This window comes from Hippoglossus hippoglossus, chromosome 16 (genome assembly GCF_009819705.1).
Source record: "Hippoglossus hippoglossus isolate fHipHip1 chromosome 16, fHipHip1.pri, whole genome shotgun sequence".
Classification (NCBI taxonomy): domain Eukaryota; kingdom Metazoa; phylum Chordata; class Actinopteri; order Pleuronectiformes; family Pleuronectidae; genus Hippoglossus; species Hippoglossus hippoglossus.
Window position 1 is genome coordinate 20,638,979 of NC_047166.1, and position 20,489 is coordinate 20,659,467.

At 40.0% G+C, this 20,489-nt stretch overlaps 1 protein-coding gene across 3 annotated transcripts in view; it reads right to left on the reverse strand.

Annotated features, from left to right (window-relative positions):
* The window catches only part of ascc3 (activating signal cointegrator 1 complex subunit 3), a 129,936-nt gene that overhangs the window by 48,620 nt on the left and 60,827 nt on the right, over window positions 1–20,489 (reverse strand). For all 3 annotated transcript variants that reach the window (XM_034611351.1, XM_034611354.1, XM_034611352.1), the window contains exons 11-14: window positions 15,321–15,485; window positions 6,892–7,068; window positions 6,479–6,550; window positions 4,183–4,317 (exon numbers count right to left, since the gene is read on the reverse strand). In XM_034611351.1, the coding sequence (XP_034467242.1) occupies window positions 4,183–4,317; window positions 6,479–6,550; window positions 6,892–7,068; window positions 15,321–15,485 (549 nt within the window). The remainder of the gene's footprint in view (window positions 1–4,182; window positions 4,318–6,478; window positions 6,551–6,891; window positions 7,069–15,320; window positions 15,486–20,489) is intronic.

Genomic DNA, 20,489 nt, shown 5'->3' on the forward strand with positions numbered 1-20,489 from the left:
CTTCTAGACCTCTCTGCTGCATTTGACACAGTGAACCACCAGATCCTTATTTCCTCTCTTCAGGATCTGGGTGTCTAAGGCTCTGCTCTCTCCCTGCTCTCATCCTACCTCAAAGACCACACTTACCGGGTAACTTGGAGAGGATCTGTCAGAACCTTGTCCTCTCACTACTGGGGTCCTTCAAGGTTCTGTCCTGGTTTATCTCCTCTTCTCTCTGTACACCAACTCTCTCGGCTCCGACAGTCACTCACATGGCTTTTCCTACCATAGCTACGCAGATGACACCCAACTAATCCTCTCTTTTCCACAATCTGAAACACAGGTAGAAACTGACATCTCTCAGTGGATGTCTGCACACCACCTGAAAATCAACCTTGACAAGCCAAACTACTTTGCCTTCCAGGGAAAGGCTCTCCCACCCACGACCTGACTATTACCTTTGACTATTACCCAGACTGCTAGGAACCTGGGTGTGACACCTGACAGTCAACTCTCCCTTACTGCAACAACCCACTCGTGTAGATACATGCTGCACAACACACATCAGGAGAATACGTCCCCTTCTCACTCAGAAGGCGGCGCAGGTTCTTGTCCAGGCTCGGGTCATCTCACACCTAGACTATTGTAACTCCCTCCTGGCTGGTCTACCTGCTAGTGCTCTCCGACCTCTGCAGCTCATCCAGAATGCAGCAGCTCGACTGGTCTTCAACCTACCTGAGTTCACTCACAGTACTTCGCTCCTCCGCTCCCTTCACTGGTTATCTGTGGCTGCCCACATCCGTTTCAAAACACTAGTACTTGCGTGCCGTGCTTTAAACGGATCAGGCCCAGTCTACATCCAGGACATGGTCAAACCTTACACACCAGGCCGTCCACCAGGCCGCTTTAACTTAAATTACTAGCCTGTAAATTATGGTGTCAGGTGTAGATAAATGTAGATATTCCAGCCCAGACACTGTAGCAAATAGTGCAAAAATCTTGAGATTGACTGTGCCCCTGAACCTATATCACGTGACCAGTTACAGACAGTGGGCCAGTGTAAACAGGAAGCAGATTGACGCTCTGCAGTTAGTTGCTTAGTAACAGAAAATACTACAAACGAGGAAAGCAATGGTGAAAAGTAAGAGCGGTTTTGAGACACGAATGGCAGAGAATGTGCACATAATTGGGTCCGAACATTCCCTGGAGTTTGTCTTTCACGTTTGAACAACGCAGTAGGAGATTCTCTGCTCAGACGCCAAGATGAGATTTTTCTCTGTTCTGCTCGTCTTCCTTTTTACCTGTGGAAAACTTTAGTGGGCTGAATCCAGCTTTTAGTAAATGTTTAAAAAAAACTACAATTTGAATGGTTTGATCCTAATGAGGAGCCACAAATATGCTGCAACCCCCAACAGAAGTCACTGCTGTGTCCTGTTCGGCTACAGTGATGATCAGTGGCCACTAAAGTCAATGTCCAAGAGAAATAAGAGCAAATTGTTGCACTCATGGCTCTACCATCTCCAAGGCAACACAGTGGGAAATTAAACATTGCTCATCTTCATATAACATCCATACTGTACAAGCTGGTTGGAAATCGCAAAGTTCCTGTTTAAATAAAGCGATAAGCTGGGCCTGGCTATGGTTTTGTGCTGACCAGAAAACTTTGCAGACCTTACGCACATTCACCACCAACATTAAGTTGCCATATTCCCTGTTTTTTCAGATGTTAATAGTATATGACAGAGGTTTTTCAACAAGAATAGGGCCCCTGCTGGGTTTCAACTGTTCTCCTCCCACAGGTTCACAATGTCTGCTTAATACCGTGCTGTTTGAATGCTAAGTGAAAGCCTATATGATCAAAAGGCAGGAGAGCAGGACTGTTGTGTAAATGCTCTTTTTTTTTTTTTTTTTTTAAATGGTGTTTTCTGAATGCTTTCAGTATTTTATCAACAGCAATTCATAATCATTGACTTCACCAAAACAGTATTTAACTAGAATTGATTTGAGTGGGGGTGCATTACGATTTTTGAGCTTGATTGACAGCCTCTTTACCCCTGAGATAAAACCAATTAAATAACATTAGAAGGGACTACATTTAGTGGAATCACTTCTGACTTTTAATGCTAGATAAATAAATGCAAAATTACAGGACTGACCTTAGGGGTGCCTTATTTAACTGCATATGCATATTGGAGATTAAAAAAAACACCCATCAATATTAATGTGGGGGGCAATTTCCAGAGTGCAAATAAGCTGTGCATTATCTCTGTGTGGGCTTAGAGTGGATTCAACCTGATGCCCCTTCCTTCGCCTGAGCAGGCCACACTGAGAAACACTCAAAGATGGACTAATGGAGCGGATAATACTCATTATGTCGGGACACAGGCAGAAGATCCAGGAGTGAATTAATGCACTGTTAGTGCACACACAAGCAGATTCATTAATGTAGACATACTGTATAGGTCCAATTACACAATTGCTTTTAAGTTACTCTTTTGAATGTGGACTCGTTTGTACATGCAAATTTTTTCCCTCGAACTTAATCTCTTGTCTCCATTTCCATTTTTAGAAAGCATGAAAAGTGATCTGATTTGTATACATATCCCATTTAAATAGAGGGAAGATTAGAGGCGCATCAATCTTGGCTCGGCCCCAGGGAACAAAGAAAAAGGTTACTAAATTTATCACTCTGCCTTCTGTTGCAGGAGATTCAAATATGGGAGTCGGAGTCTGACTGACTGTCCTCTGGGGGAGAATAGAGCTCCCCCTCTGTGTACTCTCACAGCACAGAGACAATCAATTACACACACACTCACGTCCTGCTTTCATCACTGCACACACATACAGTATAGTAACACTGTGTTGTACAGAGTTACAGTAATGATGAGCAGTGAATCAGGAAATCCGGCGATTTCTATAGTCCGATCTGTTCTATTTCTATTTTGGTTCTATTTAAAACACAAGCAAACAAAATGTATAACTGCCACAAAGAACAATAAATATTTGCGTCGTATTTTAGGCATTTCACATCTAAAAATGTAGCTCTAAGATTAACGTTGATGTTTTTCCTCAACTGACACCATTGTTCTGATTTGTATATTTTTGTACATGACATAGAAAGTAGCACAGCAAAATCCATCCACACAACCCAATAATGGGTGAGGCTGGAAGCTAGATGACATAGTGACTACTTCTGGGGTTTGTTAGTTTGCCATAATTGTCTCTATCCCAGACTGTATTTACAGATGGACGACACAAAATATCCTGCATACAGGTGCCTCCATCATGCACTAATGATGTCATTTGGAACCAGAGGCTGTACAGTAGTGATTGTAATGTGCAGCCATGGTATCAAGGTTCAACCAATCAACAGTAAGTCTCAGCTGTCAATCATGATATTTCACATGATTTATATATCATCAAATAACTCATTTAAACCAAACTTATCAGTAACATAAACACTTGTACATACATCAGATAGGAACTACCTAAGATAACAGACAACAAGATGGAGGAGGAGGGGGCTTATAACCTATACTACAGCCAGCCACCAGGGGGGCAATCTAGATGATCTGGCTTCACTTTAGGGGACGTCCGTCTTTATTTGCAGTCTATGATCTCCAACCAGACAATTTGTTGAAGCTTACTTAAAATATTTGATTAAGTGTCTACTCTGGCTACAAAACATTCCCTTTTGTGTATGCGTTTACAACAGTTCAATAAAAGTGGACAGTGGACATAGCTTATTAGCCATGATAGCTTCAGGTTAGCATGGTCAAGCCAGTATGCTGCTTTAGCAACACACATTGGTGCGTCAAAGTTAAGTGAAGTTATGGATCTGTTGAGTGACAGGAACAGAGGCACAAGCTAGACCCTCTTCTCATCATCTCTTCTCTTATCAGTTTGGAAATCAGCATCAAACACCAAAACGTCTGAGTTTTTAGGAATTTTAAGTTTGGAAAATACTGAAATGACTACGTGGGAAACCAAAATACCTCATCACTTCAATACATTGTCTTAATCATATACATACTGTATATGATTTCGGCTTGAGGATAACATAAAGACAATCTTTCATAATACTTGACAGATTAAGGTATTTATCATTATCACTATCTGATTTTCTGCTCGACAATGTTAAGAATAAGGCAAAAATACTGATGACTTCTTTCATTAGAAAAGGATTAAAGACAGTTTTTCTACCTGTTTCTCACACTGGCCATAGTCTGCACCCTGGTTTGGTTGAAAGAAGGTGATCTCTCCGACGTTCTTTGCCATCTCGATCATTCCCAAGGCCGTCCTCACTGTAGCATTACGGGCGTGGACAAACACCATCACCTGATACACAGAGACACAAAGTGATCATACCTTCAACATTATGTAATGCAAATCATCTCATCTACAGAATTTCCCTTAAAAGTCAACTGGTTCAACAATTACTGCACAGAACGTTCGACAGTTGTAGACTCTCCAAACCCTCTGCAGGTGAAACCATGTAGATATACATAGATGCTGACTAATTTAAAGTAAACGGCGACAGAAAGTGTTGAAGCAATGTGTGGTTCTCCACCAAGCCTTTAGAACAGAAGAATTGCTTTTTGTCAGATGTTCTCTGGGTTTGTGGAATGGACAGACAATGGACAAAGAGGAACTCTAATCTTCCAAAAGATAGTCCCTCATATGCTGTTTTGATGATGGTGGTAGAGCGCTGTCAAACATGTTGGTCCAAAATCTTCCAGAAGAGTTTAGTTGGGTTGAGTTTTGGTGACTGTGAACGCCAACGCATAAGAATCACCAAACACCTCTTCATGTCCTGTATGGAATCATCTGCATTCATTATCTTTCTTCAATCATTCCCTTCCTTTGTCAAGGAAGTCATGTTTTCACCCCAGTCCAAATTTGGTTAAAAGATGGAACATGGGCCAAGAAAAAAACATTATGTTTTGGCACGGATCTGGACAAATGGTGGATTCCCAATTTGTTTTAACTTTCTTTAACTTTTGCGTACTGTACTTGACCTTTTATGTCTCAACATCTTTATCGATCCCTGAGTGAAATGCGAGATTTTAAGAATAGTTTAACATTTAAGAAAACAACAGTCAAGGGCCGAAATTAACTTTGAAAACTGTTTTGCTTGCTATGATCATTCCTCCTGTTCAAACTGGCCAAGACGTCTCACTATTTCTTCAATTGGAAGTAATGATAAAATGTGAAGTCCTTGTTCTGCGCAAAAATAAATCCATAAGCTGATAAGCGCTTTCAGCAGTCAGATTAAGACAAGTGAACCTACTCTACATATTCTGAGCCTTTTCATTCTATATTTAGGAGCATGCAGATATTGAAAATATATTCTCTGGTTGCCACAACAACACAGTATGAACCCGCTGTGTACACTGTTAAATACTGTTTTTAATTGTGTAACCTTTTAGGACTGAAATATATTATTAGACCAAACAATATTGCATGACTGCACACACATACAGCAGGCAGCTGTGTGTATGCTGTAAACACAGTGGGTCCGAGGAGACCACTGCAGCAAACGTTATTTATTGAAGGTGTTTTATCAGCACTACTGAGCTGTGTGGAATCATTGTTGGCAGTAACCGCCGGCTTCTCAGCTTATTAAACTTCTTTCTGGCAGCATGCTTCCCGCCAAGAGGGCAGTGGGAAAGGAAATTTCATCCATCAGATCCTCCCAGATGAAATTAATATATGTCACAGCCACTTCTTGACAATTTAATATTTTGAGCAAAGAAGAAGCATTCCCAGCTGAGCTGTGTCCTCAGCGGTCTTAACCTATGAGAGGAGCCCGGACTGCACCATTGTGGGGAGAATTAAAAAAAAAAAAAAAGTTGTCAGTGGTGCAGTAGAATCAAGTCGGTTTACAAGTTCTCAAGGGCCTGAGAAAGACTCATATTAAGTGAGTCTCTAAAGGAGAAAGTGAGTGTGTGTGTGTGTGTGTGTGTGTGTGTGTGTGTTTTCCCGTGTGTGTAAACTTGCAATAAAATGATGCAGACAGGATAACAACCGTGATCAATAGGGAGTTCAACCCCTGTAGCAGATGGGAGCTAAATGATGAAGTCTGCATTCACAACTCTCGTGCTCCCAAAAGGCCGTTCTGTGGCTGCAGAGTGGGAGCAGAGTGAGTGGAGGGTGGTGGTGGGTGGACGGCGTAAGGAAGTGGAAGGTAACACTGGGGGAGATAAGGCCTTCAGAGACTTTAGATAGCAGGTGTTCATTCCAAAGAGTTCACAGAAGTAGTTATTGCAGGAGTTTTTCTCTTCATGAAAAAGAGGAATATGTTCAAGGGAAAGATTTGTATTAGAACCACATCGGCCTGCGCCTCTTTGAGCCGTTTCCTTGCCACAGTTTTAGTAAAAACCAGAGACTTGTGAAATGAGGATTATTTGTTGTAAAAATGTCATGTTTACATTCTTTATTATTACATATACACACAAACTCTGCTAGGTAGAGTTTAAACATGCAGCAGAGTTCTTACCTGATGACCGGCTTTAACCTGCTCCACAACTTTGTTGTAACAAACCTCCTCCATGTCATGAAGCTGCTGGATCTGAACAGGACACAAAATCAAAATGAGTATTAACTATCTGATGCAACTAATCAAGCTTACAAATATTCCATAATCAAGGTTTGTCTTTAAACAAATTTACTGCTCCCTGACTAAACCTACACTACAGTATGAGTATCTCAACACCGACACTGAATGGTAGTTAACTTGTTATAAATTTCGTGTTGTAATGGAGTCCTATACAAAACACTCACACTTTGACAAACACCCCATTTGTCTGAGTTGCATATACTGTGTATTGTATGTATCACCTGCTGTAGCTGTTGTATGTAAAAGTTACTGAGGTCGACAGGTTTACACTGACGGCATCATCGTTTGTTTACCTTGTTGGTGCTTTTGATGCCTACAAAGGTCTGTCCAAGGGGCACAGGTCTGAAGCGACTGTCGAAGAAGAAGAGGCCAATATAAGGGTTGACATGAAGGAATGAGGCCACATCCAGGTAGTTGGGCAGGGTGGCTGATAGTCCCAGGATCCTGATCATACTCTGGGTGGACTCCACCTAAACATCAGACAACAACACAGAGTTAGGATGATACCAAACTCTTTCCTATCCAATTGCATTGCAGATCAGGAGAGAAACAGGCACATGTGTCCACAAGTGAAAGGAAAGTGTGGAAAGTCTCAAAGGATTAAATTGACAATTTACGAAAATTCACAATGTTCATTATAAGTAACCATTAAGACACAAGAACATGGGAAATGTAATTATCTTGAATTACTCTTTTGACGATCAAATCGGCTGCTCACAATTGAAATGGCAAATTTTGCACAATATACCTTCCCACAGAACTAATTTCATTCACTAATTAGTTCCAGAAGTTTTGCTTTTATTCAGTTGCAGTGGAGCTACAGACAACAAGGCAAAGATCACACTTCAGCAGGAGTTTGAGATTAAAAGACCTTCAGCAGAGGGAAGGATTGTGTCCTTTGAACCACCGTAAACATCTGAGCACAGTTTTTCCAACTGTTCCAAAGGAAGTTTAAAAGATAATATTGTTGAGGTTGTATCTGCAGGTAAGTACAGAATACTTAACAAAAGAAAAATAATAGTAAGTCTCCACCCAGGGCCTCATAGCGCCATACTCCGTATCAGTAAACTCACACAATGACAATAAGATGATGAAAATTAAGACTATTTCCCGAACCTAATGTGAACACAGTGGAGGGCGGAGCAATTACAAGGCCTGATAGTCGAGTGGAAACTGTGTCAACAACAGAAAAGTCTTGTGTGGCAAAGTAGGAGGCTTCGTGATCTATGTCTTTGACTTCTGAGATAATATAAACAATCTTTCTCGTGCACTGCTTTGCCTTTATTGTGTCTTTGAAACTTTGAGAAAATTCTTGAAGGTGTGGAGGAGAGGAGGAGAGGGTGTGGTGGTGGTGGTGGTGGTGGTGGTGGGGGAATGTGACAGGGAAGATTGGTAAGGCCTTTAATGTGATGCAGTACCTGTCAAACCATACCATCAAGATAAGACCTAACCAATCCCGGCCCCGGCCCCGGCCCGCACTACACATTCACACCCGTGCTTTCCCACCTCCGTGCAGAAGATGTGCATAATGTTCACCTACAGAGAGTCTGTAGAGTCTGCAGGTTTATTCTATTTCACCTTTTACTTTGCGCAAATATGTGCTTAACTGCTTCTCTGTACAGGCATGAATATTACATGTTTCAGTTAAGTTTGTGGCATCCTACAATGGCAATGCAATTGTGATTAACGGCTGAAATTAGAGTTCAAGTGGGCAATGAGCTGAATATAATAAAATCAGTAGGAGATAATATTAACATTAAATCATGTGGTTATCTGTAAGACCTCTGTGGTTTAGTTTCGAGACCCGTGCAGTTCACAAAGCTCCAGGGAAAGCTTTAAACAAGGAGTATCTAAGATCTTCAGTGGATTTGCATGCATACCTGGAACGCCTGGACCTTCAAGTCCCTAAAAGCAGGATGGATAACAACACTGCCCATTCCTGCCTCGACAAAAATCTAGTAAGCATGAGAACAAAGACATAAACTGTGGTCCTCTAAAACATCTATTTGTAATAAAAATATCAGCAAGTGTTTCATCTGAGAATATGATAATAACCAGGACGGCTGCAGCCTCTACCACTTACATGTTGTACAGATCTGCATGTTACATAACAGTAATGTAGAAATTGAAACTAAATGTCACAATTGCAGGTGACATTTACATATGGAAGTAAGCAGTCAGCAGCATTAGTGTGGGATTAAAGTGTCTATATGAAACGAGGGGAATATTATTGAGCTAAACCATGCACAGAACTCTGAATGAAATGTATGTAGTTTATTTTAAGAGCCAAACGTCAATTACATGAAAATTAAGTTCCATCTGTACTGCAAATTTAGACTGTTAACAATAAGACAGTTCTCTGAAGTCTGACGTTGCTGTTGCTTTGGGAAGCAGTGTGATCTATCAGACCTCTGCCACAGTTTTATTCACCAAAGTGTCAATAGACAAGTCTTTTTGCCACTACCTATCACTATGACGTAAATGTCTATTGCACAATATAAAGGCTATGATGATGATAATGACACCATCAGCTTTTAGATTGGTTTCTCTATAAGCCTCACTTGCAAAATGCTGAAGCATTTACAATAAAAAAGAAGATGGCTGCCGCTGATGTAGAGAGGTCTGTTGAATCTGCTGTCGAGACAGCATTAAACGGAGTGGACGGTATATTTTCTCTAAAACATTGTACACTATAGTGTGTTAATTTATTATTTTGCTCTGTGATACGTCACATTTCATTGCTGTTGATAACGCCCCCTCTGAAAGAAAAAAATGAACGGAGAGGTTCCACACATTCACATGTATCTGATGCCAGGCTGACATTGTTGTGCTTTGATTGATGATTTCCATTTAAGCTACTTATTTCTATGCAACTAGAAGATGTGAGCAGTGAATTTTGTGCCACCGAAGTCACCTCTTTTTTTAAGATTAAGATTTAAAAAAGATTTAATAAGGATAATAGAATATAATAGTGTTTTACAATTAAATAAAATACCAAAACCTCAACCTCCAACTTGACGCTTCAAAACTCTAAAAAGCTGCTTTCATGCAGCTACATTAGTAATTATATTGCAACAGTGAAGAACGGGTCATCTTTAATTTTTAACCTTTTTTTGCAGGGGTTCGAGATAATATTTTATTTTCCCTTTGCATACAACTGTTTAATTATAAACAGGTCTTCTGATTTTATGTACAACAAGGTTTTGAGTATGGAGTCATTTTACAATGTAGTAGAATAAAGTGCACCTTTCACCACTGATGTCAAACAAATTGTGGTCTCGTCAGTGTCTCCGTCTTCTGTTTGGTGCTGGACAGGTCGTGTGCAGTGCTGTTATAGGAAACAAGTCTCATTGCTAAAAACAGCTTCCTGTTTCTCTTTAAGAAATTATGCACCTAATTATAAAAGGTGTGCCTTTGATAGAGCATACATGCTCCTTAAATGCCAGATCATGCAAAGAAGCCCTACAACAGAGCGACATGTATTAGAGGTAAGACAGACTTTATCTTGAAGGCAGTGTATAATTGGTAGAAAAAACACCCAGGCAGGAAAATGAAGTCCAAAACAAAGCTCATCCAAGCGAAACATCAAAGCGATAACCTCACTTCTGAACCATTTGCATAAAAAAACAGGGACAAATATCATTTAGTTTACAGGGATTTCCATATTAACGAGTCTGAAGACATGAACTTAAGCGCCTGGCACATCAGAAGCGGCCGCTGTAATTCCTTCAGCACAATCAATTATAGCAGTCCTTCAGGTGTGGCAGTAACTAGACAGAGACACGAGGGAGGTGGGGGAGGGTCTGCCAGGCAGCGTCTCCTGCTCGACGCCGGACTAAGCATATTCCTGCACAAAGATAAACAGACACTGCCTCTGTGCCAGTCATATACAGATACAATTAGTGGAGGGAAGAAGAGTGAATTCCAGAACATCCACTGTAGCCGCTAACAACAGACACAGCACAACCCTGCTTTTATAGACGACGCTAACGTGGTAAAAATGCTGTGTACAAGAGATAGTGGTTTTCTATATTTATGGTTTTCTATATTTATCTTCCTCTTTGATCCAATGTGCGGGCTATAACTGTGTGTGTGTGTGATAGACCTTATTCCTCTGTGCTATAGAGTTCAACTGTCCAAAAGCCACTGCACTGCGTTACATGTTCCTTTATTATGATCAATGGCAAAATGTTTTAAGAAATAACTGAACCACATTTTTGTATATATCAATCAGTCAGTCAATACATTTTCTTTTGTAAAGTCCATATTCACAAATCACAATTTGTCTCTCAGGGCTTAACAAGGTGTGACCTCCTCTGCCCTTAGCCCTCGACAGGAGTGAGGAAAACCTACCAAAAAAAAAACTATTAACAGGGGACAAAAAACAACGTAGAAACCTCAGAGAGAGCCACATGTGAGGGATCCTCTGCCAGGACGGATAGATGATTAATATATGGTGTGTGTAGCTGAACACATCAACAAAATAACCACATTTACAACATTGATTAGAAGAAACACAATGAAAAGGTGTGTCAATGTTTTAAAGTATTTACATGTGAAAATGTCTGACAGATATTAAGGGAGCAGCAATGACAATTGTAGAGGAAGAGTTATTGCCAGTAATGGTAGAAGATGTATATCTAAGCAATGTTGTTGTAATCGTAGTCCACGATCAGCTGCCAGCACGATCACGATCCAATACATAGATGTATACAATATATTGTAGAAGGTATATTTGTGAGCTAAATTTAGACAATCATGTCTTTGGTAGGAAGTAATGGGCTTGGAGCTAAAAGCCACAGAATGGTACAGCGTGGGCATATCGGCAAGAAACCAAGCATCGTTTTGGTTTTAGGATTTGTCTCGAATAAAAAGCCTATTGAATACCATGGGGATTATCATCCCATTGCAGGCGTTGTGAGCAGTTTCACCCAAAGCGATTTTTCTCCTTTCAACATCTCAGTGTTTCAGTAGAGCTCAATTACTCAATTCCGAAGAAGTGAAACTATCTTGAATTTTACAAAGAAAAATATAAAAATAATTGTATTATTCACAGAGCAATGTTCTTTTATTTTTAAATCAATCAACATTTCCTGGAAGTTCCCTGGAAATTACAGATTGATTTGGTAAAACAGGGCCACTAATAGAGATACACCTGAGAATCTAACCACCTATCTTACTTTCTATACTTTGTCTAGTTCCTCATTTTATTCTTTCCATTTTACACTTTCTGCGTTGTCCTTTTTTCATCCTAATCTTATTTTAAACCCCTTTTCCTATAGTCTTCCTTTCCCTTTCTGCCTTCCCTCAGATGTATGTCATTCTCTCCTTTGCTCCATTGCTCGTTCTATCACACTTCATTCTTTTTTTACTTCCTCTTTACCACTTTTAACCGCTTCAAACATTTTCCCCACAGAGTGTAGTTTCTAATCTACATCAGGTTTTGTTTGTAGCCAGGCCCTTAAACAGAGTGTGATTCTGCTGAAAACTTTGTGAAGTAGAAGAACAGAAATACTGTATTATAATAAAGCAGCATAATACATACACTTAGTTTATCATTATCCATTGAGCTAAACCCTTCATAATGCTTCGCTCCTCTTCACACCTCTGCAGTGTATTTTCTGTGATCACGCATTGGTTGTGGAAGGAAAAGCACAAATCCACCTGCAGTCACTGCCAAGCTGAGAGGACTGTTTACTCCTTCTTTTTTTTTTGCAGCTACCAATACAAACAGACAGCTTGAACATACCTTAAATGGCATGAAGTGAAAACAATTGCTGCAGACCAGCGGAGCCGATGGTCTGAATACTTTAGTGGTGCATGTCTGATGTAATCGGACAGAATGTTTGTGGTTCACAGGAGGTGAATCAGATGTGCTCTGTGCGGAGGAGACACTACCTGATTGTTCTCCACTTTCCGCTTGTCCTGCACATATGGAGATCAAACTTGTTTTTGTTTCCGCTCTTAGAGGAAATGAACCGTTCCTGAGGAGTTGTGACTTTCCATTTCTGCTGTCATATTTTATTGCTTGTCGCAGAACAGAACATCCTGTGCAATTTGAAGTCAAAGTCAGGCCACGCAACCAATCTGGGCGTGACATGTGATGACAGTAAGAAAATATGTGATATTACGCACCCAAGGAGTGAATGTTGTTGTTTTTCAGTCTGCAGAGGGATGTACAAGGATTGCAATTGCTCCTGTTTTTTCTATATTTGCTAAAAATAGTTATTTATGGGTATAAAAGTTTGTGTATTTATCTTTGGCCTTTCACTATGTCTTTGTGCACTTTTAGACTCCCAGCAAACAGACTGCAGACAGTCAAATGGCTTCAAATGCCTGCACTGCAGGGCAACCTCCATAGGTGTTGAGGTGCACAAACCACACAGTCAGCCCTTCTTCAGTAATATCAGCTAAACCTGCAGATAAATGGGCTGTGAACCGAGTAAACAGCGGTCGCATGTACGGACCCGTTTTCAATTACCTTGCGGTTAACCCCGTCAAGAGGTCTCCGTCGCTGCACAGGCAGCAGCTCATCCCTACAGCTCTGCCTCTCTCCTGCACTCTGCTCTCCTCCCTCTGGTCCGAGTCCTTTGATATTCCACTGTTTTTCATGTCTTTTTAATTTCACTCATAACGACGAGCGCTTGAGCCGGTCCATCACCCGCCACAAAACTTCTATTTCTACACACATTTGCACATATTAATCTATTATACATCAATCTATTACTTTCTTCTCTACCTTTATTCGTATTTCCTTTAATCATTTCTCCCTCTGTTGTTTTAAATTGTTTCATGATAGTTAATCCCAGTTTTTTTCATTTTAGCCTTTACAATCAAACACTTTGTAATAGTCTGAGCGTATATATATCCTTATTTATTACCTTAATGAAGTTTGATTACAGTGCTGACATGTTACTACTAAAGGCAGTTTAGGGGTAAAGGTGTGTGTGTGTGTGTGTGTATATATATATATATATATATATATATATATATATATATATATATATATATATATATATATATATATATATATATATATATATATCCAAAAGAGGCTTGTGTAAAATGGAATTCTAAGTCATCCTTACTGCTCTCTTCACTGCTGTGTTATGAAAGGTGAGCGTATTGTACATACTGCATCTGACTGAAGAATCTGAAGGCCCATTTATGGGTTTTTGTACATGCACACTTTGAGTCCTTAAAACGATACATAGTCTTCCCACATTCTTTGTTGCTGAGAGCACTAAATCTGCAGGCTTTCATATACTGAGTCATCTCATACTGTGTCGCAGTATAATGCATTATATTTATAGGGATATTTTCAGGATCAAAACGTAATTCACAGATCACAATGCTTGACTGAGTAAGTGGTGGTGATGCGATCTATAAGAAAACCCCTGGTAGCACCCCTTTGCCTTTTTTTTTTTACATCTTCTCTATTTGATCATTTCCATACGGACAGACACCTGACAGCAGCTCATCAGGAAGGGATATGGGACACCACAGCTCCTTTCACTCTATTAACCCAGCTGAGTGTCCAGACTGCTTCCTGTGCACTTACCTGGTGTTTGTCATCAGGGGAAATCAGCTTCACAGACAGTGCACTTGCAGCGGTTTGGTGCGAATGGGGCAGGACTCATGCTGTCTATGATACGTTATTTGGACACATTTAGGAAGAGTGTGCTGTTACTACACCAGCCAATAAGGCCAAATATGAAGAAAAAAAAAAATAACCTTGGCAATATTAACGTACTTGCAGGAAGAGTCTGCTCTTTCTAATGTGTTTCAGCTCAGGGCCTGTGACTGTTCTGTGGCAGCTCTTACACCCATTCTATAAGATGTCAGTTGCCCAATAAGAACTAGGAACATCAATTGTGCCAGGACGAATAGGATTAATTGCTGAGCCCAGCAGGTGCAAAGTTTGTAGAGACTTATCCATGAAGACTGGAAGCTGTAATTGCTTCCTAAGGGTCTTCTACAAAGTAATAAAATCAAGTCTGAATACTTTTGTAAAAGAGAGATATTCACTTTGTTAGTATGGGTGACTGATAGCAGACTGATCAGCAAAATGGTATCAACAGCACAGTAAATTGTGTGAAAGCAAAGGGTATTGGGTATTTTCTGAAGTCACTGTTTATGACCATGATGAGTAAAAATATGAATGTATGAATGTTGACTCCATGAATTGAAATTCACATTTCAATAGGATTCAGTTTGTTTTCCCAAACCATTACACACATTTATGAATATACAGTGTCACATAACAAAACATCAATATGTCACAATGTACGATAAAAAAAAATCTTATACTAGCCAGACAATGCCCCCTTTTTAAATTCTGTGTTCAAAGTGGAAAATAAATCAGTGTTTAATGGATGATAATTCAGATTTTGTGACTTATTTGTTATTAAATTGTATTTTTTCAGAGGCATAAAATAAAACAACAGAATTGTATAGGAATTATACCCTGGTCTTTAGATATATCCAGAATCACTTCATGTTGAGTTTAAGTGAAATCAAAGAGTTGTAAGATGAATCTTTTCAGTGAAATCATTTTTTTCATTTTGGAATGTAGGAGGAAACCGGAGCAGCCCAGAGTAAATCCACAAGACCTGAGAACATGCAGCCTCACAGAGAGTTTTAATGTTGAGGCAGATCTGTGTTTAATACACAGACCGATGTTAAATAGACACAGTGTGACAGGAAGGCAATCAGGACTAACCTGTCTGATGGTCCTCGCCACCAGGCACTCCAGTACCGGACCTCGATCCTCGTGGAGGAGATGAACCTCATCCAAGATCAGCAGTCGCACAATCTGAGAGAGAGAGGCATCTCCGACGCTCTTCCTGGTCACAACATCCCACTTCTCTGGAGTCGTCACCAACATCTGGAATCGTACACGAGTACAGTGAGAACATGATCCTGCTCCTGTTTTTTTAACCACCAATAAATACAACCCTCTATAAAAAAAAAACAGTGATGAAATAAAGGAACAGCTAAATAGAGAGTATAGGGGCCTTAAGACCAAGAGACACCAGGAAATAAATAGGAATGTGTGATCTAATCATGTTAATTAAGCAACAAAACAACAGCGACAGCGTTTCTTGTTCCATTTATTTATCCCTAGCAGCCGGTTACATCTGAATTTTCAGCTCCTCTGTGCATATTATGACCTCATTTGTCACCATTTTCCAGCAGCACCTTTGTAACTAAAAAGGCACTGAGCCCATTTGTTACTGTAAGTCAGTGGTGATGTGTGAAGTTTCTGTAATTTAATATAAAAGCACCTCGCACACTTTGCCAAGTGTTGACTATGCTAACAACTAAATAAATCCTGACAGTGGTGTGTTGGCTCCGTGCTCTAGATCCACAATCTGCAATGAACCGTGCAATAAGTAGATTTTTTATAAAGACAACTATGATGAAAGCATTGATCAACCAATATGTATGTGACCACTCTCAGCATTTTAACCTTCTGATTAATTCTATAAAAAAAAACTGCAGATGAATACATTTGATCACATCAGCTCAGAAAACAAAAGAATTGATGTTTCATCCTTTACAGCTGAGCAAACCTCAATATAATGAATAGCTAGTGCATTGCCCGGAGTTACCTGACACAGCAGTGTGTCTGCAGGTGCTCACAGCACCTCAGTGCTGCTTGTTAAGTATCTGCACACAACAGCAGCACTCCCACATGTGCTGCTGCGTCTGCTACGTCGAAAACATAAGCTCAATTATTGAGTGTTTTTTGTCTTTAGTCATCTGGTTTATGCTCTAAATGTCCATTCACTGACCACAAATGTTTCAACATTGTGTATTTGGATCAAAATGATGGTAAAGAAACACAATCAGAGGATTAAGTCAACTAGAAACTGAGAACAAAAATGGATTAATGGAGCACTCCGCTGAATTCTATTTAATAGATCTGTTGACTAGTCATGTGGATCAGTTGTTTAGTGTCTCTGTGGATCCGGAGGAGCTTTTCCAAATTAGAAAATACTATGTTGGCATCAAGGTTGTCTCAGCTTGGTCTCAGTTTAATATGTAAAGGCAGAGATTAAATAAAGGAACAAGAGGTTAGTTACACAAAGATAATGTAATAATAATAATAGTAACAGTTGACACATTTGTTGAGTAGTAGTGTAATCATCTTCTAGTTCAGCATTATATTAACGTCAGCTAAATTTAGGAATTTTGAGGAATGTGGAATTTGTCCCTTGTTACTTTCACTGACATTTCTTTAAGAAACAATTAAAATAGCAAATGATGCTTTTATGTACTCGTGAATGTGAGCACTGTTTTAAGACAGGCTTGAAAAAAGTGCTTCTATCCTTAAAACCAAATCAAGCACTAAAAATAATAGGACATCTTCATCTCGGCTTCTCAGGTTTGACCCATTTCTATTTTTATCGTGTATTGTCTTTTTGTCTTCACATTGTCTGTAAATCCAACAATAAAAGATCAAGATTAAAGCCTCAACATTAAGATTGGTGATAAATTACCCAATTGAGCTCGGTCACACTGCTCTTTATCTCTACTGCCAGAACTCTGAGTATTAAGTCATAGAAATTATTTTTGATTTCACCAAGAATATTGAGATTATTTTACAGATTATTGCTGTGAAGAATTTAATGAATCCCTCACACTGTAAAACACAATCCCCCTGGAATACTGTGTCATATTCATGGGCTATCTATACTCAATTATCCGTAGCTCTGCTCATTAAAATGGAAACGGAAGCAACTAAATCAACACCGTATTAACATACAGTGTGGATAGGTTACATTACGTGTGTAGTATATGGTGTTTACCTCAAGTTAGTGTCAGTAGATGTTTTAACACTCAGACCAACACGTTTATTCTGTCTTTTCAAGAAAAATACTACAATGCACAATTAATGGTGTGTGAACTGTTAGGCAACCTGTTCGGGGGCTGTGCAAATTCCTATTAAACTCTTTCTGTAAAAGCAGTTCATTACATCCTCTCTAGTTTGCATTTAAATCAATCTATCCGGCCATTAGGGACTGGCGCGCTCACAGAAAAGGAAGCGCCTGCTCCTAATTGGAGCTACTGGTTAATCTAAATGGAGGCGCTGGCAAATGGAGCACAGGCCAAAGTGCTTTCTTAATTGCCCCACAAATGCACACAAGGAGGTGCAGAGAAAACAAGCCATTGTTTGGCTGAGTGGTGTTATTTAGCCAATTCATCAATCAATCGCTGCAGGACTGAAATCAATCCTCTATTTCCACTGATTCTGCTAATGTTTCTCAAAGGTGACGAGTTAATCACAGAATAGGTTCATAAACCTGAACAGAAAACAAATATGTTTTTAAAAGACTGCAGGGCGTTTTTATGAACTCAAGAAGGTAGCTAGTTTTTAAATGGTCCCACATTCTGTTCTGTTGTTTTATTTGAAGCTTTAATATCGTGGATTTACCTGCCAAAATCCATTTCAATATGATTTTACATCTCATCTGTCACTCTTCTCTAAAGCTCTGACAGGAACAGGCCTATTTGTGTCAGTCTCATTAACACTGGTGAGACTCTTTTCTGATTAACTAACACTCTCATATACTGTAGCTTTAAAAAGTTCTACAAAAAATGGGACTGAATTGATGCAAACGGTGACGACCACTGAGGTAAACATTATTGAACCTTACATCTCTGAGCCAGAGTCAGGAATGCAGAGACGAGAAACCACCTCCCCTAACAGGCTCATTTTGTACTTTTTCAGCATGTTCTTGTAAATGAAAAGTAAAAGAGTCAAGTTAAAGTTTATATATACGATAGTCACTGCCACTAGATGTCTCTCTCACACCAGCATTCCAGATGAAAAGAAAAGCATCATTTGCAACCCCCGTTAATTAGCGAGACTGATGCGGCCCGCCATTTTCTAATTTGTCCTGCCAAAGTTCCTTAATGAACCATAATATTTTGTAATCTCCAACTTCTCCGATGTTTTAGTCGGTTGCTGTATTGTATATCTGTGCAGTGCTTTTTACAGCGTGCTCTCTCGCACTATCATCCATAAAGTTGTTACCTTCCACACTGACAGTTCCAGCTGCAGTTGTGCACATACCTGCAAGTGGCATCAATACAGGTCTCTCTCTTAAGTAAGGACTTGTCTTTTACTCTTTAGTCTATGTACCTGTCACTCAGAGTCTTATGTGTCGTCCGTGTGCATGAACGTGCACCCACGCTACCGCCATGGATTGTAAAACACTGTTCAAGTTCTTTCCTGGTGCATTCCACCAAGTTTCATGGTAATTCGTGCAGTAGTTTTACATTAGTCTGCTAACAGACAGATAAACAAAATGAAAATGTAACCTCCTTGTTAGGAAGTCATGGTGGGCAGATGAAAGGTCGGTTCGATTACCTTACCTGAACTGCATTGTAGTTTGACAAACACTGGTAAAACCTGAACTTAGCATGAACAATTTTAGGCAATGAATGTTTGAGGCCACAGCAACAGGCAGCTAAAATCAGGGGGTTTCATCAGGCCAAGCAGGAAGCCTACAGAAGTGGAGGTGTGATCCAGTATAACCAGTACAGCAACACAGTGAAACAGAGATCACAGCAGCAAGAAGAAGCTGCTTTGAAATACTGGAAAAATGTTTTTTTAGCCAATGACCTTGTGTCAGTCCACAGGATATCATCAAATACAGAAAACCATCTGTCTTTACTCTCAGACAACCTGAATGTTGTTTTACTGTCAGTTTGGTGAGCCTACATTCACCTCAACTGTTCCAACATCACATAACCAACTGCGCCAGTGGATGATCTGATATTAACAAGAAGCAGCACGTGAAGATGTGGAAAATGATGTACAGCAACCAGAACTGGTTCCCCTCACAAATGTATGCTCTCCCCACTGCTCTCCTAACTTGATATTGACATACCTCAGGAGACTTGACTGTTACACTCCTGACAGTGACAGGTCTGCGTTCAGACAGGAGTTTGAACAGTCGGCTCTCCGGTGCGGTCACAGGAGAGGGAGTTCAGGAGGGGGAGTTCAGGAGGAACCCCTCCGACACATGTTTATGTTTATGTTGAGCACAAATGAAGTACTTCAAGAGTACAAATGAGTCATTTCAGAGCAGCTTTTTTATATCTACCTCTCACACCTGCTATCAAATTGAAAACATTTTCCCAAACACAAACGTAACACTGAACATTTTCATAAATGGAAAATTCCTGTTAGACATTTTTTATGTTAATTTAAAGTGTAGTGGGAGTGATTACCTTTCCCCTCAGTTGTAGGTGTGGGCAACCATGCACAAAATAGGTCATGGCAGATCGCACTAGCTTTCAGCACTTAGTTACTAATTAACCATATTGCTATGTGTCTGCCTGACTGTGAAAAATGTTTTTTACAAATATCCTTGGTCTTTCCATTAAGTGCCAGGATCCAATAAAGACGGATATTTCAGTAATGATTTGTAATAACACTTAGAGTTGGCGTTACACAAAATTGGCTGACAAACATCAGCAGCTATTTCAATTGTGCATGTGGACGCACTCGTCTTGTGCTGCCTTTAGAAGAAAACAGCCGGACTGTGAGGCAGCTCCTTTCTTGGGTGTCACAAACTGATATTTCCTCTCTGGACAGAGAAGGATGAGGACCTGGAAAGTCCCAGGATGCCACTCGCCCACACACTGGCATCCACATGGCAGCATCCCTCCAAACCCTTTCTGTTTCTATGGTAACTATCGCAGCCATGGAGAGAAGAGGTTGTGGAAAGATGGGGTGGGTGGGAGGAAGATGTAGTGGGGATGTAAGAGAAAGGCATTTACTGGATTGTGATATGGGAACATCTAAGGGCTTGTCAAGGCAAACTGTAATGAAAACCTTTGTGCTGCGTGTGTGTGTGTGTGTATCACCGTTTGA